The sequence below is a fragment of the Podarcis bocagei genome, assembly GCF_964188305.1.
Source record: "Podarcis bocagei genome assembly, chromosome: 9".
In the NCBI taxonomy this organism is placed as follows: Eukaryota; Metazoa; Chordata; class Lepidosauria; order Squamata; family Lacertidae; genus Podarcis; species Podarcis bocagei.
In genome coordinates, this window is record NC_138134.1 from 44550663 (window position 1) to 44578326 (window position 27664).

General features: G+C 46.0%; 1 protein-coding gene and 1 long non-coding RNA gene across 4 annotated transcripts in view; one reads left to right on the forward strand and one right to left on the reverse strand.

Moving 5' to 3' along the window:
• Positions 1-4827, forward strand: part of MAML3 (mastermind like transcriptional coactivator 3) — a 274501-nt gene extending 269674 nt beyond the window's left edge. For all 3 annotated transcript variants that reach the window (XM_081209210.1, XM_081209211.1, XM_081209212.1), the window contains one exon: positions 663-4827. In XM_081209210.1, the coding sequence (XP_081065336.1) occupies positions 663-1654 (992 nt within the window). In that variant the 3' untranslated portion in view covers positions 1655-4827. The remainder of the gene's footprint in view (positions 1-662) is intronic.
• The window catches only part of LOC308595261, a 46779-nt gene continuing 21043 nt past the window's right edge, over positions 1929-27664 (reverse strand). Inside the window, exons 2-5 of the long non-coding RNA XR_014011959.1 lie at positions 16109-16236; positions 15220-15301; positions 4859-4909; positions 1929-2065 (exon numbers count right to left, since the gene is read on the reverse strand). This is a non-coding gene — a long non-coding RNA (uncharacterized lncRNA). The remainder of the gene's footprint in view (positions 2066-4858; positions 4910-15219; positions 15302-16108; positions 16237-27664) is intronic.

A 27664-nucleotide genomic window follows, 5' to 3' on the forward strand; every position in this document is an offset into this window, starting at 1 on the left:
CACTATAGAAAATCCATTCACTTATGCCTCCTAAGCTATAAAAAAATTGATTAGCCTCTCTGCGCCTGACATTTCTATTTTCATGGCTTTAGTTTTGAAAGATAATGGAAATATTTGAAAGAGTGCCTCAGATAACTAATGGTCAGGCTATTGTTTGTTTGTTTGTTTTCAATTCTAAATGGCTAAATAGATTCCTAACTAATGCTTGCATTATTATGGACCTCACTGACACCTCTTTGCACTACCATTGACAGCACAGTCCTTTACATGTCTACTCAGACGTACTTCCCATTGGCTTCAGTGGGAATTACTCCTTGGTAACTGTGTACAGGATTGAAGTTTCACTGCCAGGTTGGGTGCTAACTGCAATCAGACCCATATCTGGAGATAATACTACCTTTGCAAGACAACTCAAGAAGAGCCTTCCTGGATCAGACCATAAGGCCTTCCTAGTCCAGCATCCTGATTTCCACAGCGGTCAACCAAAGGCTTATGGGAAGCTCACAGGAAGCGTATGAGCACAATAGCCATCTCCTGTTTTGTTGCCCAGTGCCTAGCATAGGAGCTACCTCCTAGGGTCCAAGATCGCTTTGCGCCCACACGTCAAATAAAATATTATTGCCAAAGCTCACTTTTTGATATTTTTCCTTCTTCTGCTTCAGGTTCCCCGCAGGATATAGCGGCAGTGAGAAACCAGGCAGCTCTTCAGAGCATGAGGACTTCCCGAATGATGTCCCAGAACACCAGCATGATGACCATGGGAGCCTCACAAAACACTGGTGCAATGTCTGCCGCAGCTGGCCAATCCGAAATGGGGATGGCTCCCTACAGCAGCCCAGCAGCCGGCCAGCCAGGAATGTACAATATGAACACAGGAATGAGCCAAATGTTGCAGCACCCAAACCAAAGTAGCATGAGCCTGGCACACAACCCAAGTCAGGGGCCGAGGCAGCCCACCTCAACACAAGGGGTTGGCATGGTCAGTAGCTTTGGTCCAAACATGTTGGTGAACTCTGCCATATCTCAACAACACCAGCAGATGAAAGGACCTGTGGGCCAGGTTCTACCCAGACCACAAGCTCCCAGACTTCAAAACATGATGGGGCCTGTCCCGCAAGGAGCACAGAACTGGCAGGCACGAGGCTTGCAAGGTATCCCTGGAAGGACTAGCGGCGAAATTGGACCTTTCAATAATGGTGCAGCTTACCCGATGCAATCTGCTCAACCAAGGTTGCCTAAGCAACACTTCCCACAAGGCATTAGTCAGTCTGTCATGGACACAAGTGGAACAGTACGGACCCTGAATCCAGCGATGGGAAGGCAAATGTTGCAACCACTCCCTGGACAACAAGGAACCAACAACCAAGCTAGACCAATGGTTATGCCTACAATAAGCCAAGCAGTTCCCACCATGGCTGGTTTTAACCAGTCCCCTGCACAACAGATACCAGGGGGTAGCTTTGCTCAGAGCAGCCAAGGTCAGATCTATGAGAGGAATCCCACTCAGGACATATCTTATAGTTACAGCAACGAAGGAGCTGGCGGTTCCTTTCCAAGTATAGCAGACAGCACAGACCTCGTAGATTCCATCATTAAAGGTGGGCCAGGAGATGAGTGGATGCAAGAACTTGATGAGCTGTTTGGAAATCCGTAGCACATGGGGATATGTATAGTTACAAACCTTTGTGGGGTCAGAAAAAAGGAAAGCAGGATGTTGTCCATCCTTGTTTCTTTGTTTTGTTTTTAAAGCTGTGCAAAGCAAGCTGATCTGTGGCTGATTGTGGAAGGCATGGATGTAAAGCATTGAACAGAAGGCCTTGCTGGTGTCCTCACAGCAGTCTCCACCCCATAGTCCGCCTGCTGCAGGTGGGAATAAGACAAAGAGAGAGGTAGGGGGCTCCAAAAATTGCTACTTGCTGCCCATGGGCTATGGAAGAAGATTGGTAGTCTCCACATGGCAAGCACTGGCTGCCCCATAACAATAAACTTTCCACCACGGTTCTACTGGAACTGCTGTAGTGTCAGGACATTGCAGAGACAGGCGCCAAGACAAAGGAAGGGGCACCTGAAAGAGAAAGAGAGGTCGGGATCAGTACAGGTGCTAAACTCTGGGTTTAAGCAAATGACAAGTTTCTCAATGTAGTTATGTGTCTGATTTGATCAGGAGTCAAGCAGAGGCTGCTTGGTTATGGTTATGACTAGACATGGCCGCAGATGAAAGGGTCCATTCAATGTGCTATCAAGTCTCCTTTGGGTGCAGAGAAAGTCCCCATCTACACAGTTTGCCATTCCTGTGTTTCCTGTTTCCTCTATAACCAAGTGACTCTTGAGTCACTTTTTAAGGATGAGGGAAAATACAGAGCTCTAGGACACACTAAGGCTGCAGTACTTATATTGCTCACTGAGATAGCAGCTACCAAAGACACAGATGCAAAAGAAAGCAGGCATTAAAAAGGGAGAGGTTATATGTGGTGTCCAGCTTGTTCTTTTCCTGAAAATTCAAGATGAATAGGTGTTACCTGTGAGGGGTTGGGTTGCACAGGCAGATGTCTTTGGGAGTTAAGGGAGAGGGGCTAGTAATTCTATTGGTGGTCTTACATAGAAATTATTTAGGAGCAGTGTCAACATGTCTTTTGACAGGTTGGAAGCAAATGTATGCTTAACATTCTCTAATGGCTGGTCCTCTTTGTCAACCTTCCTACTATGAACATGATAACACCAAGCTCTTTATGATGCCTAAACTAGTTGGTGACAAACAGAATAAGAAAGGAAGGGTCTTCCATTCAGGTAATTGCTGGAAGTAGTTCTACATAAAGTTACGACATTCCAAAGGTCAATCTTCAAATGGAACTGTCTAAGCCACAGTTTTGTGTGGCTGGAACTGACCTGCAAAAAAGTGGAGTCATTTATGTTGGTGGGAGTTGAACATGATACCATTTGCCAGTGTTTTGGAATTAAACACGTGTCACTTTTTCGGGCCTGATTATACATTACATGCAAATGTGTAACCAAATTCCAGTAGTGCATTTCGCATTTCCCCTACCCCTGGGAAATCCAAATTCAGAGGCAGCATTTTTTAGGCAGCATTTTTTTTACTGGAGAAACAGCAGAGAGATGGAATACTTGACCTTTTCCCCAGCCACCGTTTCCCCCATGTTCTTTAGCACACTCCAGTTTTGGTAGTGATGCCCACCCTGTGGAATGCCCTCCTATCAGATGTCAAGGAAATAAACAACTATCTGACTTTTAGAAGACACCTGAAGGCAGCCCTGTTTAGGGAAGTTTTCAATGTGTTACCATGTTTTTAATATTCTGTTGGGAGCTGCCCAGAGTGGCTGGGGAGTCCCGGCTAGATGGGCGGGGTATAAGTAATAAATTATTATTATTATTTAAAATAGAGGGTGGGATGGGGTGAGGAGTAGGAGCGAGAGCAAGAGCAAACGCACATTTGGAACTCCGTAGGACAGAAGCAGCTCAGAGGGATGGTTTTAAAGTGGAGAAGAAGGTAGCAGAGAAGGGTTCAATCACAACCCACACTTCATTTAAAACCACCACCTCCAGAAGCTAACTTTCCTGGAAAATGGGGAAGGGGGAGAATCACGATTCAATTACACATATTTAAATATAAGGTGCACTTAGGCCCTCATTCATTTTATCTGGTTTGTGACATGATTTTGAAACTCCCACATACTGTCTCATCATCTAACTCACTGGAATTAGTGGGAGACATATTGTTGACACCTTTGAAAGTTGGATGTCGTAAGCTAAAAGAACCACTTCATGCAACTTCCTGCTTGTGCTAACATGAAGGTTGACCAATGAGCTTGCACATCAGTGGACTTGGCATGTGGCAAAGCAGCAGCTTGCTAACAGAGAAGTGGTTTGCCATGTTCTCAGTGCACAATGTGCCAAGTCAGCACTCATCTTAGCACCAGTGGAGAATTGTGGCCTTAGGATCCCAAGAAGATTTTAGTCCACAAATACTCTGAGCATAATTAGGTATCATTATATCAGCTAGTGCTGAGGACTGGAAGACCAAGAAAAAGGTTCTCTGAGTTACAGAAATCAGCTGAAGAGGTGAGAGATACAACCACCTCCTTTTAAACCTGAATAGGCATGCAAAAGCATAAGATAGGAACCAAGTATCTGTCTTCACCACTCCTCTGGGGCAGTGTCACTCTTTGCTGGAAAGGGTGACAACAAGAAGACTAAGAAGTTGGAGTTTTGAACCGCACAAAATCTAATGGGTAATGAAATTTAACATTCATCTTTATCAGAAAAGTACAGGAACTAGTGTTTGATGAGGCCTCAAAATCCATTATCTTTGAAAAGCTTCCTCCAAATATTTTGAACTGGGACCAAGTAATAAAAAGTCAAACTTTAATATCTTGGGTTTTGTTTTGTTTTTTTACTATGGTGCTGATGTATATGAAATGTTAAAAAAAGAATTATTTGTAAATATGTTTTTACAATCCTGCAGATATCACTGGGTCTAATCTGTAAAATATATACATATAAATAAATATTATATAAATATAAATATATATATAATGTTTGTTTAAAATAGAGTATTTTTATTTCATTCTTTAACTCATCCTCACTGCAGTGGTATTGCACTTCAGATGTCTAATTACTAATTTGTACTGTATCCTTGCCAGCAACCTGCTCCATTTTATCCAGATTTTTCTAGTTTACTGTTTTTTACTTTGTACATTGAACATTGCTTATTTCCTTTTAAGAACTGTACAGAGCTCTGGAAAAAATGTAGAAAGGAACTAATAACATACCAATTTTAAAGAAAATAATAATAAAATATTGTTATCTGAATCAGTTTAATTTTTAGGAGTTTCTCTCTTACCTGATTTGGTTGACTCTGTTTGAGGGACGCAAAAAGGTGGTGACGTTGCTTCTGTAGAAAAAACATAGAATAAAAAAGAAACGGCTTTATACCAATGCAGATCATCTGTCCATCTAGCCTGCTGTTGTTTATACCGACAGTTGCATGAGTCTTTCCTGCCTGGTGAAACCAGGGAATGAAGCTAGGATCTTTTGCTTGCAAAACACACACTCTGTAAGACCCAATTCAAACTTAAAGAGGCCCGTGGTACTATCCTCCACTGAGCTTGTACCCTCTCAAAACACACACAGGTAATTGCTTGTTTATAAAGGTAAAGGTAAAGGGACCCCTGACCATTAGGTTCAGTCGTGGCTGACTCTGGGGTTGTGGCGCTCATCTCACTTTATTGGCTGAGGGAGCCGGCGTACAGCTTCCGGGTCATATGGCCAGCATGACTAAGCCACTTCTAGCGAACCAGAGCAGCACACGGAAACGCCGTTTACCTTCCTGCCGGAGCGGTACCTATTTATCTACTTGCACTTTGACATGCTTTCGAACTGCTAGGTTGGCAGGAGCAGGGACCGAGCAACAGGAGCACACCCCGTCACGGGGATTTGAACCGCCAACCTTCTGATCGGCAAGTCCTAGGTTCTGTGGTTTAACCCACAGCACCACCCGCATAAGTAAGCTTGCTCAAATATTGACAGCAGTGACAGTTACTTTATAACGTAAGGAGTTCATAACAAGTGTCTTCCTATAATAAATCAAGTCTTCCATCACAGATAGCCAGCATGGTAGCCTCCAGCTGTTGTTGCACTACAATTCCCATGAGCCCCAGACAGCATGGCTAATGGTAAGGGATTATGGGATTCGTAGTCCAACTACAGCTGAAGTGCTCCATGCTTTTACTCGAAAGTGCAGAAGTACTGTGTCATCGCTATTTCTCCTTCTTCCTTACACAGTTTTATTTCACACAAAAATCTCTGGGAAAGGCTGATCTGACTGAGACATAAAAATATTTGCAGAACTTGCTATATATATATATATATTTAAAAACCACAAATCTTAAAGCAGTCAGCAGTGCAACAGCAAAATTAGCCAACGGTGTGTGGCATAGATAGTTTCATTTTATTCATCTAGCTTGATGGAATTTTACAGTCTGCAGGTTCAATGGGAGTTCAGACTGCTCAATAGTTCACAGAATCAGGCCTTGATTTTTGTATTGAACATTTATTGACATGTGATTAACTGCACAGGCCTGCTTTTGTTCTCCTTCCCATTTTTTTCTAACAAAGATATTAGTTCTCTCATTCCGAGCAACTACATGGCTGGTGCTGTTTTACCAGCTCAGCTTAACGTTGAAGGAAAATGACATTTAAATGGGGGAGTTTCATAAATGTAGCCCAAAAAACTTGAGTGGAATTTCTAGTGTCTGCTCAGTTCAAAGCAATGAGAATTGCCCATTATTACATAAAGTATTTTGACATTTTCAGCTAATTATAAACTAATTGACATTTGGGGAAACTTTTGAAGAGGTACATTTATGAAATTTTGCATTGCAGGGGGTTGGACTAGATGGCCCTTAGAGGTCCCTTCCAACACTACAATTCTATGACTCACTGTCAAGAAAAGTATGGTCACTGCCTTACTCCCTAAATTTTCTTCCTGAGATTTCAAATAACCCAGGGATCCAGTGCTTTAAACGCCACTGAACATTCAAAAGAACTGTCAGGGGTTCAGGAGCCGAGGCAAGGGCAAGGGAGGAAACAGAGAGCGAGGGGGAGGAGGCAGAAGAAAAGATGAGTGATGACGACGACCCGAGATCTCCGAGTCTTTCCAGTGAATCAGAAGATTCACAGAAAGGAGCACCAGTGGTCAGGGCAAGGGGGGAGCCTAGGGGGACACCCCAGGAAGATAGAGCCAGAGGGGACTCCGAGGAGAGCAGTTGGAAATCGGGACCAGCGTCACAGCCAGAGAGCAGGGAAGAGGAAGAGCGCCAGAGATCAAGCGCTGGCAGCTCGCAACAGGGGGGAGGGCACGAGTCAGGAGTGGCCACACCTCCATCGGGGAGCGAAGAAACGGTCAGACGGAAAGTGGAAGGTTGGGCGCGCGCGCCAAGTTCAAATGCACAGGAAAGTGACGCAGTAGGCAGCCAGGAAAGGGAGCCAGGTCCTAAAGCCCGGCGCAAGGAGACAGGGAGTTCCGGGGGGTCGGCGTCAGAAGAATCCAGGAAGGAAGAGACCCCGGGGGGCAGAGGGACCCAGAGGAGAGCAGTCAGGCGGAAAAGGTGGAGCAGGGCTAGGATATTGAGTTGGTGCACAAGGGGCGGAGACTCAGACGGAGCTTCGCCGATCTAGCCATTAGACGTAGAGTTGCACGCAGCAGCTTGAGAATGGAAACTGTAACTCAATAAAGACTTTTACTTAATGACCGCTGGCTAGCGTGATCCTCTGTGAGCTAGGATCTTGAAGCAGCTCTGACAGTAAGCTCCGTCTCTTAATTGTGGGCATCTACAGCCTCGAGGAGAGGAGAGAAGCAGGTGCCTACTAGCTAGCTCACGAACGGCAGACAACATGACGGCTGAGCAGCAGATAGAGGAACTCAGAAAAGCAGTGTCACAACTGAATGCCGAGGCTCTCGCATCCAGGAAGAGAGAGGAGGAGGCAGCTGCCGCCTGCAGGGATCTCCAGGTCAGGTTGGACATGCTTACGAAGCAAGGGCAACTGACACCCAAACAGGAGGGAATTGGGTTGGCGAGACGAACAGGCGGGCTGGTCTCTCACTTCGATGGGAACCTGCAGCAGTACCCCAACTTTAGAGCAGATGTAATGTGCGCACTGGAACTGCTGAAAAAAGACTTTAGAGATGAGCAAGAGGAAGTGGGGTTCATCATGTCCCATTTGCATGGGGAAGCTAAAGCATGGCTGCGCAATTTGTGGAGGGATAAGGATCCGGCGCTCCAAAATGCGGATGCCTTTATTAAAGCGATGGATGGGTGTTTCTTATCAAGCATTGACGTGGATCTTGCTCGGCAGCAGATACATGGACTGAAACAAGGAAGGGCCAGCGTAAGGCAGTATCATGCCCGCTTTTTCGCTTTGGTCAGTGCTCTGGAATGGGACAGGGATTCGGCTCCTGTAAGAGACCTGTTTTGGGAGGGATTGCACGGCTCTGTTAAAGATGAAATTGCGAGGGGGGAGAGACCCCGGACCACGCAGGAGATCGTTCAGAGGGCGCTAGCCGTGGGGGTGCGGCTGGAAGAACGTCCGTGGAGCAGGGACGAAGGGCGTGGAGGGCGCGAACCAGCCAGGGGCTCCTCCTTCCTTCCCAGAGAAGCAGCGCGTGCGCAATCCACGCCTCCACAAGGAGGAGGTGTGGAACCTATGGAGGTTGGAAGTGCAAGGGCTCAATCAGCAGCCAGAGCCCTAGCACCGACAACAGTGAAAGCGAAGCCTCCTAGAGGGAACAGGAAGTGTTACATCTCCGAGGATCCAGGGCATATGGCGAAAGAGTGTCCCCGGAGGCTCCACAAGCACACTGCAGCCTCAGCAATGGTAACTGCAGCAATGCAACAAGGAGGACCACAGCAGGGAAACGACGATGTCTGGCTGGAGGAAGAGGCAATGGGGCCCAGCCAGACGTGTCAGTAAAGAAGTCCCCGGAGATTTCACAGCCCATGGACCCCCTCCCGCCCAAACCAGTAGTGAGGCTCACCGCATCGCTCCAGCTGCCCAATGGAATCACCATGGACGTGCCGCTCACCATTGACTCGGGAAGCAATGCGGACTTTATAGGGCAGGACTTTGTAGACCGGCACGCTATACAGTTGCTGCCGGCCACGCTGCCCCTGCAGGTGGTCACGGTGGATGGCAGGGAGCTGCTAGGGGGGCAAGTGGTGAAGCAGACGCCACCAATGGTGATGCGCCTTGGGAATCACAAGGAAATCATCAGCTTCAACGTCACTCAACTATCGGACACGCCCATTGTATTGGGCATGAGTTGGCTGGACAAGCACAGCCCAACGCTGGCTTGGTACCAGAGGCAGCTGACCTTCGGCTCTTCCTTTTGTGCTGAACACTGCATCGTCCCCCGGCAGGAAGGAGAGGAAGAGGAGTCACAGCTGCTGCTAGGCACGCTGCAAGCGATTCCCCACAAGTACGCAGGATTTTTGGAGGTTTTCTGCGAGAAGGAGGCAGACAGGCTACCCCCCCACAGACCATATGACTGCAAAATTGACCTGCTGCCGGGGGCGGCGCTGCCTAAAGGGAAGCTGTATTCCATGTCTGAGGACGAACTGCAGGAACTCAAAGAGTTCATAGATCATAATTTGGAGCGCGGTTTCATCCGGGAGTCCAAGGCAGCGGGGGGCAGTCCGGTATTCTTTGTTAAGAAGCGGGACACGCCCCAAAAAAGACTGGTGGTGGACTATCGCATCTTAAACAGTGTGACCAAGCCATCGGACTTCCCCATGCCCCGGATCGACGACCTCCTCGCAAAGGTACGGAAGGGCAGCGTGTTCACCAAGTTAGACCTGCGAGGGGCGTACAACCTCATTCGCATGCGGGAAGGGGATGAGTGGAAGACGGCCATGTTCACGCCTCTGGGCACCTACGAATATAGAGTTATGCCTTTTGGATTGCAAAATGGCTCCCACGTTTTTCAAGCGTTCATGCATCACGTGTTGGCGGGGCTCCTCTACAAGACGTGCGTCTGTTTCTTAGATGACATCCTGATCTTTTCGGAATCGCAGCAGGAGCATGACAGACACGTCAGAGAAGTGCTAAGCAGGCTACAGCAGCATAGGCTCTACGCCAAGCTGGAGAAGTGCCAATTCGACGTGACGGAGGTGGATTTTCTGGGCTACAAGTTGTCTGACAAGGGGCTCGCCATGGACAGCGCCAAGGTTCGAGCGGTGTTGGACTGGAAGAGCCCACGCAACCGGAAGGAGGTCCAACGGTTTGTCGGCTTCGCGAACTTCTATCGCAAGTTTATCAAAGGCTTTGCTATGCAGACAGCGGCCATCACGGACACGCTTAGCTCCAAGAAAAAGAAGTTCATCTGGACGGAGCAGGCGGAGCAGTCCTTTCAGGCACTCAAGCGTCTCTTCGCGTCGGAAGAGCAGCTGCTGCATGTCGACCCCAGCAGGCCGATGAGGGTGGAGACAGACGCCTCGGACAGAGCCGTGGGAGCAGTCCTGCTGCAGAAAGACCCGCAGGGGGTTTGGCGGCCGGGAGCGTTTTACTCCAGGAAGCTCAGCAAGTCCGAACAGAACTACACCATCTGGGACAGGGAGTTGCTGGCCATTCATGCAGCATTCAAAGCATGGAGGCACTTCCTGATCGGCGCCAAGCACACGGTGCAGGTCTGCACGGACCACAAGAATCTGGAGCACTGGCGCACGGCACAGTTCCTGAACCAAAGGCAGATACGTTGGGCTGAGTTCTTTGCGAACTTTAACTTCCGAATAGAGTATGTCCCGGGGGACACCAACATCATGGCGGACGCTCTCTCTCGTAAGCCACAGTATCTGGAGGACGCCAAGCCAGCGGCCGCCATGCACATCTTCGCAACAACAGTGTGGGCGTGCGCTGCGGCAGCAGTGGACCTGGAGGCGGTGCGGCGAGCGTTGCAGGATGACTCCTTCGCGCAAGCAAAGATGGCAGAGGTGCACAGGGGCACGGCAGCGACCGACGAGTTCCAGCTGAGAGATGGATTGCTCATTCGTAAAGGGGCCATCTACGTGCCGGGAGACGAACTTCGCGCCAAGGTACTGCAGCAGCTGCACGACGCACCCACTGCCGGGCACTTTGGCAAGGAGAAGACGGTGGAATTAGTCGCCAGGGACTTCTGGTGGCCCGGAATGAGAGGGGAGGTCGCGGACTACGTGGCGAGGTGTGACACCTGCCAGAGGGCCAAACCGGTGCACAAACCGCCGGCCGGACTGTTGGAACCGCTGCAAACTCCGGTCGAACCATGGGAGAGAGTGGCCCTGGACTTTGTCACGGATCTGCCCAGCTCGAGGGGCAAGACGGCCGTGCTGGTGGTGGTGGACTTGTTCTCCAAGATGGCACATTTCATTCCGTGTGCCAAGGTGGCCACGGCGGAGCAAACCGCCAAACTGTTCATAGACCACGTGTTCAAGGTTCACGGTCTGCCACGGTCTATTCTGTCCGACCGGGGGCGACAGTTCATCTCGAATTTCTGGCAGAAGCTGATGGGCTTCCTGAACGTCAAGATCAACCTGGCGTCGGCGAGACACCCGCAGACCAACGGGCAGGCGGAGCGGGTCAATGCCATCATGCAGCAGTACCTGAGATGTTATGCGAATCAACAGCCTGCGACGTGGGTGGATTACCTGCCGCTCGCCGAGTTTGCCTACAACAACACGAAGCACGTGTCCACGGGGGTCACGCCGTTCTTCGCTAACAACGGGAGGCACCCCAGAACCTTCCCGGGACTGGAAAGGATGGGGGAGGGGGAGCCGCAGACAGCAGATGCGTTCGCGTCGGAGTTGCAGGAGGTCCACGATCAGCTGTGGCGACACCTGGAGCTGGCCAAACATGCATACAAGGTGCAAGCGGACAAACACAGAAGGGTTGGCGAAGAGATCCATGTGGGAGACTGGGTCTGGTTAGCAGCCCACGCAGTGCCGGCCAGGTCGTTGGCCAAGAAGAAGCTGGGGCATAAGCAACTGGGGCCCTACCAAGTCGAAGAGCAGGTCAACCCGGTGGCTTTCAGGCTGGCGCTTCCGGAGGGTTCCAGAATGCATCCGGTGTTCCACAGATCGGTGCTCACTCCCTACAAGGCACCGCACAGGTTTCAGGAACCCGGAACGGCACCGAGTCCGCTCAGAGAAGGAACCGGGCACGCGGGAGTGGCACAGAAGGAGCGCATCAACGAAGTCACGGAGATTTTGGACTCCAGATGGGGGGAAGAAGGGGTAGAATACCTTCTCGCCAAGGAGGGCACCCCGGCCAGTGCGAACAGCTGGGTGCCGGGCTACGCCTTGTACGAACCTCTGCTCAAAGACGAGTTTCATGCCCTTTTCCCACATAGACCAATGCCAGCAGACTTTTTCGACGACTGGCTTTTCACGCCAACGCTTTCTGCCAGCACGTTCCGGGGGTTCGACTCGGACGAGGACCCGATACGAGACGCCCGTTCCCCGGAGGGGTCACCCTCGGGATCTGCCTCAGAACCCTCGTATTGGTGGGACGATAGACCAGAGGAGCAGTGGCGCAGGAGGTGGCTGGAAGGTCCAGGACGAGCAACGCCGCCAGGAGGAAGTGAGGGGGAGACGGACATGGACGTTTTCGGGGACGACCCTGGTTTCGAGCACGGCGGCACAGAGATGGAAGCGGAGGTGACCGTCGTCGACGAGAGCAGGGAGGCAGAACCGGGAGACTTCAGATGGAGGCCCGCCACGGGAAGCGAACTGTATCCGACGTTCGTCCCTCTGACACAGCAGCACCCAGTTCCCGCACCGGAAGGAGGGGAGGGGGGAACGGGGGGCTTCGAGGGGGGGATGGATGTCAGGGGTTCAGGAGCCGAGGCAAGGGCAAGGGAGGAAACAGAGAGCGAGGGGGAGGAGGCAGAAGAAAAGATGAGTGATGACGACGACCCGAGATCTCCGAGTCTTTCCAGTGAATCAGAAGATTCACAGAAAGGAGCACCAGTGGTCAGGGCAAGGGGGGAGCCTAGGGGGACACCCCAGGAAGATAGAGCCAGAGGGGACTCCGAGGAGAGCAGTTGGAAATCGGGACCAGCGTCACAGCCAGAGAGCAGGGAAGAGGAAGAGCGCCAGAGATCAAGCGCTGGCAGCTCGCAACAGGGGGGAGGGCACGAGTCAGGAGTGGCCACACCTCCATCGGGGAGCGAAGAAACGGTCAGACGGAAAGTGGAAGGTTGGGCGCGCGCGCCAAGTTCAAATGCACAGGAAAGTGACGCAGTAGGCAGCCAGGAAAGGGAGCCAGGTCCTAAAGCCCGGCGCAAGGAGACAGGGAGTTCCGGGGGGTCGGCGTCAGAAGAATCCAGGAAGGAAGAGACCCCGGGGGGCAGAGGGACCCAGAGGAGAGCAGTCAGGCGGAAAAGGTGGAGCAGGGCTAGGATATTGAGTTGGTGCACAAGGGGCGGAGACTCAGACGGAGCTTCGCCGATCTAGCCATTAGACGTAGAGTTGCACGCAGCAGCTTGAGAATGGAAACTGTAACTCAATAAAGACTTTTACTTAATGACCGCTGGCTAGCGTGATCCTCTGTGAGCTAGGATCTTGAAGCAGCTCTGACAAGAACGATCACTAATCCAGAAATATTAGCCAAATTGGAAGATATTAGTCAAAGCAAATGCCTTGTACATGTAGCATAAAGTAATCAAAATATTCTATATTTTGTCTCCTTGGTTTCTGGATGATTTATTTATTTATTTATTTATTTATTTATTTATTTATTTATTATTTTGTACCATATACATTTCAGAAGCCAGTGAAATGTATTTATGCTATCTTAAAACATATATGCATTTCAAATAGCCTCTTGCTGCATGGATGAAAGTTTTTTTAAAAAAATGAAACAAAAAACCTCAGGAATGTTGTACATTTTGCATTGCAAGGGAAAGCTAGTGAAGAAATTTGCCTGCTTGTAATTTGATCCACATAGCTTATTCATCTGATGCCCAAGAGATGCATATAATTTATTTACACATAGGAATAATCTTTAGATCAGTTTACAAAGTTTGTTTCGACTAACCAACAATTTGCAATCCAAGCAGCACCTATCAAGAAGATAAAAATGATCCAATTCAAATAAAAAAACAATTGACCTAAAAGTTAGTCATGAAAGGAGGAGAAAAGGATTGCATGTCCCACAAGCAGGCAAAATAAATATGGCAGCTACAGAAAAAAGTCACTTGAGAATTGTGTTTCATAAATAGTTTTCCTTTCATCTGATAGTGTTAGATTTCCCTTCTTGCATATGTTGGCAAGCTGACTTTCAGAGAGAGATTGCCTACCATTAATTAATATCTAGCTGAGGGACTCCTGATCAGATCCTGAGGAACTTCAGAGTTCTCTGGAGTACAGGTTGCACATCACTGATGTAAAAAGCTATTTTGTAATGAGTCCACCGAAATACCAGTCTAACCTTACGTTGCCAGTTCTGCCTTCCAGCAAACGCCAATTCTAGAGCTTTAACCAGATAGTTTGGCACTCAGCCTAGGAGACCACCAGGAGAAGCAGGAGGCCTCACCCAACTGAGTACCACACACTAGAGCAGGCATAGGCAAACTCAGTCCTCCAGATCAGCCTTCCTCAACCTGTGGGTCCCCAGATGTTGTTGAACTACAACTCCCATCACCCCTAGCTAGCAAGGCCAGAGCTCAGTGATGATGGGAGTTGTACTCCAACAACAGCTAGGGAACCACAGGTTGAGAACCACTGCTCCAGATGTTTTGGGACTACAGCTACCATCATCCCTGACCACTGGTCTTGTTAGCTAGGGATGATGGGAGTTGTAGTCCCAAAACATCTGGAGGGCCTATGCCTGCACTAGAGAGAAAGATTCAGTGGCAATAATACTGAAACCGTGAATTGTGAGGGATCTTACATGTTACTGGTATATAGTCCAACCCCCTGTACAATGCACAATGCAGCTATATCATCCCTGACTGGTAGATGGCTGTCTACCACCCACCTGCCAAGCCAGTCTGTTCTACTGCTGAACAGCTGTTGCCATTTTGGTCATCTGCATACTATCCCTTGATTTTTCCTGTAGGACTAATTGCAGTCATTTACAGTCTTCAACAGGTTTACCATACGAAATTGAGTCAATCACCCATCTCCTACTACCCTTCTGAGAAAAACTCCACCCCACCCTCCCACTATATATAAGGGTCTGGTGACTTCTGTTTCAGTGTATCTGAAGAAGTGTGCATGCACACGAAAGCTTATACCCAGAACAAACTTAGTTGGTCTCTAAGGTGCTACTGGACAATTTTAAATTTTTAACTTATTTCGACTGAGTCAGACCGACACGGCTACCTACCTTAGTTCATCTCTCTCTCTCTCTTTAGGCTTCTATTGAAAAAGTTAATTGTCTCCAAAAGGCATTATAATAGGGATATTATAATCACATCTCTTGATCTCAACACTTTTCATGATCAGCCCAGTGCTTTTTTTCTAAAAGAATGTTTAGGTAGGAATACTCTCATTTTCCTACTCATCTTGAAATACTGCCCCTCAGTGAAGTCAAACTTAGATTCACAAAATGTTTAGGGGTGTGCATACCCCTGTGTTCCCCCAGAAAAAAATGCACTGGATCAGCCCATTCACTGCAAATCTTTCAAACATTAGTCTGGAGTCTTCAATATGAACTTGTGTTATTCTTTACCTTTCCTTCATGGATTTTGGATATTCAGGGAGGTATTTATGACATCAAAACATATACAAGAGACCCAGATTTGCAGCTATTTCTGAGAAAAGAGTTTAGATGAGGGGAAAGAATAAGTAAAGCCATTAAAAGAAAAAGAAAAAAAGGAAGTCATCCGCAATCTATTTATTTAAACTTAGTTGTGTGTGTTCTTTGTCATTTACCTTAAACAGATCAATTCATTATTTTCATTCAATTATTTTCACCCACTTTTGCTGCTGATAGATCCAGGAGACAACTTACAGCAACAAAGAATAAGAACTTATCTTTGCAGCAATCCAAAAACAATCTTTAAAACAGTTCAGGTTAAAACGTATAACAGAAAGTAGCCAGGGAATATATACTGAACAAAATTAAAATTGTTCTCCATGGGCCTATTTAAATAAAAAATACAGGGACAGCTATTTAAAAGAAGATTTTTTTAAAAAATGTTATGACTACTTTGGTTGAAAAAACCCATGTATGCACAAAGCCATTTGGAAGACAAGGTAAAATGCTGATTAGTTTTGTCTACAGGAGCAGTATTAAGGAAAGCAAGCTGGGCACATATTTATTCTTTCAGAAATTTATAATCTGCCCTTCCTTCACTTTTACCAGGGCTGTTCACAATAATGAAGGCAACCAAAAGAAAACACTAAAACCAGTGCAACCATTCAGTAAATATGATTAAAACAACAGAACATTACAAACTAATTCAAGAGATATTGGATAGGACTGAGCTAATAAAGTCTTTTTGCCTGGCTCTTCAAATACACAGCCATGAGCACCAGCTGTACTTTTCTGGGGAGGGTGTTCTATAGACCGGGGGCCACAACCAAAAATGCCCTCTCACCATTTGCATCAGACTCACCTTTGAAAGTGAGAGCACCTCCAGAAGATGGCTTCTGCCTATGGTCAGGCTCACAGCTTTGTGATGGGTCATTCACACATGGAAGACTGCGCAGTTGTTCCACTGTGTTTTGTTTTAAAACCTGAGCTCTGAAAAACAAGCAGAAATGGGAGAAGGGGTAAAGATGTATTACTCATGACATCGTGCAGATGCCCTGTAAAAAGTGACTGAACAATTTCTGGCTATAATAATAGCTTTTAGTTGCAAGCATGGAAGTTACAGAGAAGCAGCCCGAGTTACGTTTTGCATTTTAATGACCTTAGTGGATGTTCTGGAGACCCACAGACAGTTGGTGGCCTGGTCATGTACTTCATTCTTAGCCTTCCTGTGAGTAAGGCAAAGGGAGCTATAAATAAAGTGAAGGCCAGGGGATGACCAGATTCACATGCCCTCTGTGCTAAAAGAAAATTAAAGTTCTGCACTGAGAAAAACAGTGGACTTTGAAAGGTACCAAAGTTTGGTGTACCGGTTCTGGATACTGATAATTAGTTACAAACAAGCAGGTGGAGACTTTCCTCCTCAACAGGCCTTCACATGAGGAAAGGTTTGATGACAGCTTTGAACCAATAGGCAAAAGGAATTCGCTCCTGGCCCTATATAGAATCAGGCATTGGTCCATCTACCCACTGCCATTAATCTGAGAGCAGCTCTTTAGGATCCCAGCAGCCTTCTATAGGCAAGCTACTATTATTCAATTGAGCTACCACAGCATCTCCTCAGTTCCATGTGGCAGCACCCTAAAATGTACAGTCCCGCCTTTACTGCCTGACAAGTCTGAACTGAATGAATGGGCTAATAATGATTCTTTGGGCTGGTGGAAATATTACAGCTCCGATGCAAATGCCACTTCTCATTGCTCCACATGGCAGCTGTCGCCACATGGTAAGGTGTTAACATGCAACAGAAGAAAACAGATGGGGCAATGACTCTACACCCTTGTAAAAGGACAATTTTAGGAGGGAAAACACCAGAAATCAGGGGACATATTAAATGCCTACTCACTGCTGCAAACCAACAGTTTCTACCTGATGACAGCCATCAATGGTCATGGCCTCTGGGGGGTGGGGAAGAGATGTTACATGGTCATTCACTGGCCCTTCCAGCTCCCCTGGGGCTTTTGTTCAGAATGTATTTTTTAAAAGCCCATTTCCTTAGCAGAGCTCACTTGCTGAAAATCTACCTACTGCTGTGATTCGTTTCTTCTCCCAGCGTTTTCTGCTTGGTTTAATCCCTTCTTGTAATGCACGCAGATGGTTCTGGTAGGCTAGCAGCTTGTCTTGCTTCACCGTCCTACTATAGTGTCTCTTGCTAGGTGTTCCAGAGGTCACATTGCCCAACTGCTCATTCCCAGCACATATGCTGAGTGGGGAAGGATATTATAGGTGCTTTGTAGCTATGTGTCTTGTGGGAGCAGCCATGAGTAGTCTCAAACACATTTAAAAGCCTATGATCCTCCAACTGAATGTGCCACGATAAAGTCATTGGAACCAGCGATGGAGGCTTCGAATACTGTTCTGACAAGTTTGTTATAGTACAGAAAGTTTGAGGAAGACAGGGTTTTCCTGATTTGCCTAAAGAAAACCCCCACACAAATATTTAAGGTGTTTGCCCAAAAGATGTTGTCTTATTAAAACAAACATGGCGAAACAACCAGAGGAATCCAAATTCACACAATGGCACATCTCTATGTGAAATTGATTTCCAATTATTTCATTTAAATTGCTTGAACAAAGTTTGCTTAAAATTGACAGAGACCAGACCAACAGTTAAGTTAATGAAATCAAGCTGAACATGAAGCGTTTTCTTTACTATTAGATAAATGATAGCCAGCCCCTTCAGTATGCATGATACCTTCAAGAATGAAGTACAAAATGGAATCATAGAATTGAAGAGTTGGAAGGGAGCCCAAGGGTCATGTAGTCCTGCAATGCAGGAATCTTTTTGCCCAAGGTGGGGCTCAAACCCACGACCCTGGGATCAAGAGTCTCATGCTCTAATGACAGAGCTATTTTCTGGATAGCGCTTGGAAAGTTTTGGACATTCCCAGGCAGCTGGCAGTATGCTAAAAGTACTTAGAATCAGAACCCCCTCTGAGTCTCCCAGGCACCCTGGAAGTGGCTATCTAGCAAATTACCTGCTAGTAGTGGCGGCGGCGGCAAGCAGCAACAGACATCCAACCTGGAATAGGCAGCTGCAAGTCTGCCATTTAAATTACCCCCAACATAGTGTCACTCACGACACTGTTGGCAAATAAATGAATAAATGAATAAATATTTTTTTTATTTATACTCCACCCTCCCTGGTCAGGGCCGGGATCAGCACAGCTAACACCAAATATGAATTACAATAAAACGTAATGGGGGGAGGAAACCAACAACAACAAACAAACACTTAATTAAAATACGGCATAAAATACAGCTTAAAATGCAGCCTCATTTTAGTGTTGTTGTTTAGTCATTTAGTCATGTCCGACTCTTCGTGACCCCATGGACCAGAGCACGCCAGGCACTTCTATATTCCACTGCCTCCCACAGTTTGGTCGGGCTCGTGTTTGTAGCCCATAAATCAAGACCATAAAGGGAGGAAACATCAGATATTCACCCAAGCCAGCAATCCATGCTGGTCCTACATGGGCCAGCAAAAAAGGCAAGGGAAAATTTATATACCAAATCCCATATAGAGACCAACTAAGTTTGTTACTAGTATGAGCTTTTGTGTGCATGCACACTTCTTCAGATGAATCTAATCCTAAGGCCAAGTGGAACAGCTCTGTCTTGCAGGCCCTGCAGAAAGACGTCAAATCCCGCAGGGCCCTAGTCTCTTGTGACAAGAGCGTTCCACCATGTTGGGGCCAGTGCTGAAAAGGCCCTGGTCCTAGTTGAAACCAATCTAACCTCCTTGAGGCTTGGGACCTCCAAAGTGTTGTTATTTATGGACCTTAAGGTCCTCCGCGGGGCATACCAGGAGAGGCGGTCCCTTAGGACCCAGAAGTAAGAGCTGTGATTTTAATTTTCCACATGCCCCAAAGTGGCATCATGCCACAGGCATTGTGGGTAATTAAAATGGCAGGTGGGTCACAGACCCAGCCAGCCAGCGTAGGGCACAGGGTCAGGGCCAGCAGCAGACCCAAGAGAAGGATGGAAGGATCTGTCAATTTCGGTTCTCTCAATTCCTCATTTTTCAATCTTAAATTCAGTCCTCCACATGTTTTAGCACTCTGTGATTTTATATATATATATATATATATATATATATATATATATATATATATATTCATGAAAATTCTGCAGCAATTTCCGCTACTAAAGAGGATTTTTGAATGTTATCTGCTCTAACATTTTCATTTTTATGCACACTTTCCCCTTAACATATGCATTTTTGTAAACACTGTTTGGTTGGAGAACTGCATCGCAAAACTCAGATGGGTGCAAATTTCAAATGATAGCTGTGCTTCAGTTTGCATATTGCTTTGTAAAGTGAGATTTTGATAGAATCACCTTTAAATGTACACTGAGTCAAATTTCTCCTCAGACCATTAACCCAAGGTAACTAGATGCTGATAGTGGCGACGCTTAGCATTTACACTGCACTTTAGAGTGTTTGACGTACTTCAAGTAATGCTAACAGCCTCCCTTTATGGTGGGCCAGTACAATCATATTGTGGATTGGAAAGTGGCTTGCCAACTGAACTGAGGAGTAAGGCAAGAATCAAAATAGGAACTACCCAGTTCACAGCTCAGTATACCAACCGCTACAGTATACCTGCTAAACAGCAGTTGCAAGGAAACCTTAGAGTTATCACAAGTACCCATCAAGTGTAACAAGTTATTCCCCCCCCCAAGATGTTGAACCTTCTTTTTGTGACCTTTTCTGCATAGAGCAGAAATAATCCAAAAATAAATGAAAATCGTCCAGGCTATCCTGGTTGTACATTTCTACATTCATTTCTGTATAACCTGAAATATGGGGCAAAATGTGCAAGTATGATTCTTCTCGTTTGTTTAGTGAGCTTTGGTCAGGTTAGACATTCAAGTAAGCAGTTGTACTGAGAAAACCTCCATCCAGTTTACTCCCTAGTAAGCATGCTTGGGATAAGACCTATCTTAACACACAGTTTTGGGAATGTTCTGTGATCTCCTCCATAAGCTAAGCAATAAAATCAACCTGCCCATTTCCAGTAACACAACCAAAGTGTTCCACTATTGGAAAACAAAGTCACCTCATCATAAGCCACATTCTTTTTGCACAGCGGACAGAGAAGTTAAAACTGCTCTTGAAAAGTCTCCCTTTTGTTAAATAGTGCCAGTGCATTCCAAGGAGGGAGATTTTCATATTATTATCTCTTCTACCATCACCCTTTTGGTTTTTCTCACAGCACTCTTTTGGTTTTTGAACTAATAAATATTACATCTGTACACAAACGTTTTCTTCCCAACCTAACAATGTGCCTAAGGAAAAAGTTATACAAATGATCAGCCATTCTTAAAGTGCTCCCAAAACCTAATATGAGAGCTATGCAATGAAATATATATGAGCCCTAATAGGCAAAGCTGTCTCTAGGTAAGACTTTCAGCGACAATATATCAGCTCCTAGGCTCTGCAACACTGGGGAGATCCATACCCTCCATTTCAAGCACATTCAATGCACATTTAAGGCACGTGACTGCCCCCTCAAAGAACACTGGGAACTGTAGTTTTCCCCTCACTGAGCTACAATTCCCACCATGGCTAACATGCTACAGTTCCCAGGATTCTTTGGGGAAGTCATGTGCTTTAAATGCGCATAATTAGAATAATTAGCTCTCCTACTAAAAGGGAAGCTGTCCTCTTTGCAGAGATGTCATTTTGAGTAAAGAGAAAGCTAATCATGCTACTTAAAAAAACAACTTAAAACTGCAAAGTTCACATTACAAAATGGTTGTAACTGAAAGAGATTGTTTCTGGTTCTGTGGAATTTCTCCCAGCAGCAACTCAAGCCCATTGCATGGTTGTTCTCCTTAAAAAATAAAAACAAAAACATGATAACAAAGAACACATGTGGGTATAGGAATGGCATTTTCCCAGGAACAAATGTGCAGTTAGTAGCAGGAACATGAAATATCCCAAAAACAAAAGCACTGTCTTGATGGAAGACATCTAGAACCTGCACAAGGGTTGTGGAACCTTTTTCAGCTTGAGGTCCACATTCCCTCATGGGTGGCTTTCCAAGATCTGCATGAAAGAGATGAGCAGGCCCAGAGACAAAAAGCAGGTGAGGTGACTTACCCAGCAGAAATCAGAGGTTTCTACAGTCACACTTACACTCTCACACACCCTGCTGTCTCCCATCCAGGCAAGCAAGAGGTGTTATCACAGTTTAAGGACACACTCAAGCCAGTTGAAAGTGTTTGAGGAGGAAGTGGAGCACAGCCAGTGAAGGGCTTGGCCTATGGAAAGGAGGTATGGCTTCTGGAGGAAGCATAGCCTGAAGAAGAGTCCCAAGGGCCAGAAAGGGAGGACTCGAGTCTCAGCTGCCCACCTGTTTCCCACACAATAAACAACTATGCTACTGTAAGGAAATATGCTTGGACCTCTCAGCAGAACGGAGTACAGTGGAACTTCTAATTATGTACGGCTCTACTTACGTACAATTCCAGTTACGACCTTCAGTAGGTGCTTCGACTTATGAACTTTCCTCTAGATATGAACAGAGGTCTTGCCAGCAGCCCAGAGCTTGGCCAGGCAGCTGCAGGGCAGCGCTGGAGCCTCCACTGCCGGGGAGAGGGCCCCCATCCCACCCCCAAAGCTGCGGAAGAGGTGCCGCCTGCAAGAGGCACAGCAGGGCCTCTAGTTCCACTGAGGAACTAACCTGAGGAAATCCAGAGAAGAACCTGGCTGGCAAGAAAAAAAAAGGGACCCTGGCCAAAGTGAATCAGCTCTTTACTGACCCTTGCCCCACCCCCAGCTTGTAGCCAGGTAAGCCCACCCACCCTCAGTGCACGTAAGAATAAATAAATGCTTATTTTTTTATCTACAATAATGTCTTATTTATTTTATAGTACAGTACATTGATTATTGCCTTCATTTTATGGATCTATGGTCTCGTTAGACAGTAAAATCCATGTTAAATTCCTGTTTTAGGGGGTGTTTTTCATCGTCTAGAACGGATCAATTCACTTTTCCATTACTTTCTATGGAAAGTGCGCCTCTACTTATGTACGTTTCTAGTTATGACCGGACCTCCGGAACGGATTGCACTGGTCAACAACAAATTTGTTGTCTGCGTTTTTTCAGTTGATTTAGGATGAATCTGATGCGCTGAATCCAAAAATCACATTGGTTTTGATCAATCAGGTCAAGTTTTTGAGCTATGCCCACACGTCATTTTTTATGTTTTAGTTCACATGTACGCTTGTGTGGAGCATTTTAGAAGAAGTTGGTGGGGGTAAAATGCCATGTTGAATAATTGTTTTGATTGGAAATGATTATTTTAATGACAAGAAGTATTCAGGTCCAATAGTTCTGGGTGATTATGTCGAAAAGGGATCAGTTTGAAGTCATAAAACCTCGAAATCTTCCATAAATTGGTGCGGCAAAGCATAAAGATGGGGGATCAAAACTAAGTTAATCCTGATCTTCAATCAGCACGTCGTCCTGTATCTCATTGTGATGAAATTTCAGTGCCTATCTTTGGAGAACTTCCTGACATTAGTGATGAAGATGCCTCCAGTGTTGAAGGACAAGAAGAAGAAGAAGTGGTTCTTGAAGATGATGCTCCACATCCATTTTCCCAAAAGGAGTTGAATGATCTAGTTCGCGACCTCAGCTTGTCAAAGGACTCTGCCAAGCTGTTGGCATCCAGATTGAAGGAACAAAACCTCCTCTCTGACAGTGCTCGCATCAGCTTCTTCCGCAACAGGCATCAAGAGTACCTCTGTTTTTTCTCGGAAGAGAAGGACTTGGTGTACTGTGCAGATATTGCGCAGCTTCTGCTCAAGCTTGGAGTGCCACAGTACGAACCCAAAGATTGGAGACTGTTCATTGACAGCAGCAAGCGATCACTGAAATGTGTTCTGCTACACAACGGCAACCAGTTTGCCTCTATACCCCTGGCTCACTTGAGTACACTGAAGAACTATGAAGCGGTGAAGTATGTGCTGGAGAAAATTGGTTATGATCAGCATAAGTGGTTTATTTGTGTTGACCTGAAGATGGTGAACTTTTTGTTGGGACTACAGTCTGGCTTCACCAAGTACCCATGTTTTCTGTGCATGTGGGATAGTAGGGATCGTGCTCAGCATTACATGAAGAAGGACTGGCCTGTGCGGGAGGAATTGGTGCCTTGCAAAAAAAGGAACGTCATCAACGACCCTCTGGTGGACAGAGACAGAATACTCTTCCCACTGCTGCACATCAAGCTTGGCTTAATCAAGCAGTTCACCAAGGCTCTGGACAAGGATGGTGACTGCTTCACTTACTTGTGCCAGGCTTTTCCAGGATTGACCATGGAGAAGTTGAAAGCTGGCATCTTTGACGGTCCTCAGATCCATCAGCTCATCAGAGATCCAGAGTTCAGAAACTCAATGAACGAAGTGGAACTGGAAGCATGGAAGGCATTTGTTCTGGTAGTGAAGAACTTTCTTGGCAACAATAAGGCCAGAAACTACGCAGAACTTGTCAACAACATGCTGACTGCTTTCAGAAACCTGGGCTGCAACATGAGCATCAAGAGTCAAGATGCACTATCTATTTTCACATATGGACCGGTTTCCTGAGAACCTGGGTTCAATGAGTGACGAGCAGGGGGAGAGATTCCATCAGGACATGAAAGAGATGGAGACCAGGTATCAGGGTCGCTGGGATGCAGTCGTGATGGCTGACTACTGTTGGACTCTGAAGAGAGACCTCCCTGCCGCTGAGCATTTTTGGAGTTCCAAGAAATGGAAGTTCAAGCCCAGAAGTTTGAAAAATGGTGAAGCAGCATGCAATTTACGTGTACTTACCTTTATCAATACCCACCATTCAGTTTACAGTAAACCTGACCTGATGGAGAGAAACGGATGCCATTTCCTGATTCAGCAGTGCAAAAATACCCTAAATCAGTTGTAGAAATCTAGACAACATTCAAAAAGTAAAAAATTGTTGCCCAGTGTTATAGCTGTAAGTAGAGGTTCTACTGTATTACTGATGCCACCTTTCGGTGCCAACAATAATTTGCTCAGGGATATACTAAAATCAGGAATTTCATAGAATTCAGCGACTCTACCATTCATTGTGTTTTTGGCTTTGCCCACTGGCATGCTTTCTTTCTCCTCCATCCCAGCCAAGCTATAGTAACTCTTTGCTGACCTCACTGAGGAGGCAAATCTCAGCAGGGTGCTAAACTCTTGCAACAAGAGAGCAGATGGCTGGGCTGGGCAAGTACAGCCAAAAGAGATTTAAATATAAACTCTGTTGAATCAAGTAATCGCTTTTGAGGGTGTTATTCTGACAAAGCTGGAAGGGTTTGCCTCTATAACATAAAAAAGAAGTGTGGAGCTTTGGATAAGGTAATTTCTGTAGTCTGCCTTAAGAACCTTACTTCCAAAGACCCTCAAATGTAGGACAACTTCCAGAAAGAGTTATCTGTGTAAGTCTGTTGCAGCAGCTGGATCAAATAAAGAAAACATCCAAAGGGAAAGGAGAAAACTGATGGAGGAAAGAGTGGCGTGCCTTCATTTTTAAGGTTACTCATTGTATGGTCCATGTACTAACATGTTTTAATAATAATAATAATAATAAATTTTATTTATATCCCGCCCTCCCCAGCCGAAGCCGGGCTCAGGGCGGCTAACAACAATCAAATAATCAGTCAAATAATCACACAATCTAAAAATATTTCATTATAAAAATTAATTAAATCAAATTGATGGCAACCAATTAAGCAAAATTCTGAGCAGGTTGCCAGAGGAGGGAGTCAGGCTGCGCCCTGACCAAAAGCCTGGCGGAACAACAAAAATATTTTGCTGAGGGAGATGCTTAACATTGACTTCTGGGTCAGCTAGTCTACTTATCGCCACTATTTAAATATGCAAATATTTTAAGGATGATGTTATGACACACTCAGGTTCCTGCTTCTCTCTGCCAAGATACACTAGTCAATGGGTTCTGCTTTTCCATGGTGAACAACTAGGAACATAGGAAGCTGCCTGATAAAATCAGACTGTTGGTCAGTACAACTGACTGGCACAAGAGCAGACCAAACATCACTGCCAAGACCTCCAGCATTATAGAATCATGATGAAAACCATGCTGATATAACGATACATTTGGGTGATGGTTCTGGTCTCATAATGATTGTCAGTAAATATGTATTATATAGAAGTGTGTTGTTCATAGAATCATAGAGTTGGAAAAAATGTAGTATAAACACCGACAACTGAGAAGCACGGGCCTATGAATGCTCCAATTAGAGAACAGCCTTTATCAAAGGTGTCATGGACTATGAAGACGCTTGAACTCAGGACGAAAGGGAGAAACAAGCTAAGAGGAAAGTACGTTTGGCAACTCTCACCGTAATCAATTCCCATCCGGAAACCTATGTCCCCACTGTGGAAGGACGTGTGGATCCAGAATTGGCCTCCACAGTCAGTTACGGACTCACTGTTAAGACCGTGTTCATAGAAGATAATCTTATTCGGCTACAAGTGATCACCAAAGAAGAAGAGAGTTGGAAGGGATCGTGAGGGACAGTCACAGAAACACATCTTGTATACTCAAAGGTACTTAAAAACTAATGAGTGAGTAACTTCCTATAGTTTGAATAGTACCTGTTAATGTTTTCTGTTTATATTTTCTTTTCAGCCTGTGAACTCAGAGTAGATTGTTCCTCAGCACAATGCACAGCCTTCTTATTACCTGTTTTAAACTATTAATCCTAGGATTTTCACCAACCTTTTAATTTCATTTACATCTTTCCAGTGTGCAGTGCTTCCCTTTTTCTGTCCTGTCATATTTCTTCTCTAGTTAACCACTCTGTTCTCTAATCAGTATACATCCCTTCTACACAAATCTTCCGTTGTACAGTATCTCCCACTGTCCTCAGACATCTTCCATCTCTGTGAGGGATGCTTATCCTTCCAGCCTTTGCTGCCTCATAAAATTATTGTATTTTTAAAATCTAGAGAACCATCAAGCATGTCAGTTTCATGACATGCCAGTTTCATGACATAGGAGCCGGCCTCCCATCCAGGCTGCTGGGTTGCCTAGCAACCTATTTCTCACTTCTCTGATGAGTCATTTGCCTATTGCAATGCCTTGCTGATGTAAGCACAAGCAAGGAAAACAATATCGCAATGGCAATTGCTCCTCTTGGTGTGTGCATATTATTAGTGCTATAAAAGGTTTGTCCACCACGTTGCTGCTACCTTTCCGGTTTCAAATAAGCAGATCTTCTAGGCCTTTTGCCTTCTGAAAATTGACATGTGCACCACTTTGCAGTTAAACAATGAGACATTTTGACCTGTGTTTTCACACTCCAAAGCAAAGCAAATGGATGCTTTGTCTTCTGAGGTGACAAACAAGGTTCTGAACTTGTTTCATTTCAAAGATGCAGCCAACAAGCCTGCCTGCCTCTCCACAACTGAGAGAAAGCAATATGCATGCTAACAATAATTTTAAAAATCAGAAAGGATATAAGTATTCTGCTTTTAGAATGTGGATTTTGGGGGTGGGGGTTATTGGGTTACTGCTTTTGGTTTGATTTTATATGTTGTGGTCTTGTTGTCAACCGCCCTGAGACCTTCAGGTATAGGGCGGTGTATAGGTTGAATGAAGAAGAAGAAGAAGAAGAAGAAGAAGAAGAAGAAGAAGAAGAAGTCGGTTTTTCAATGAATGCAACCCTTGCAAACTCTTTCCCCTGTTTTCTCCTCTTTTTAAAAAATAACTACACAAGCTAAAGAAAGGGAAGTCCACCTTTACACAGGGCCGTCTTACGCATAGGCACTAGGAGTATGGGGCACCCAGGCGCCGGGCTCTCAGGGGCGCCAGGCCAAGAGTCCAGGGCCTGAGAGTTGAGTCTGGGGAAGACCCCACCCATAGGTCAGAGTGCTACGGGGGGGGGGGTCTTCTGCTGCGGGTGGCTCTATGCCCCAAGTTCGGGGGTGACCAAGCCAGTGAGATGCTGAGGTGGGCAGCCAGCTCCACCCTCCTGCGTGCCTGGGACTGGGCAACGTGGGTGGGTGGGGAGCCGGGTGGATCTTTGCACCCCAGCGTCACATTTGCTTAAGACAGCCGTGCCTTTACATATCACTTTTCTGCAAGTTCTTTCCCAGATGATCAGAAAAAAGCACAGATGTTGGGCACTTCTGGACTGTCACTATCTTGTGGGTGGAATTCAACTGCATACTGGCAATTTGAGATCACGCAATTAAAGTTGATTTACTAGAAGTAATCCAGGATTTTGGTCAAGTGGCAGGCTTTAAATTGAACAAATTGAAAACTAAGGTTTTGGAGAAAAATTTGACGCCGATAGAGAAAGAGAGGTTTCAGAAAGAGACA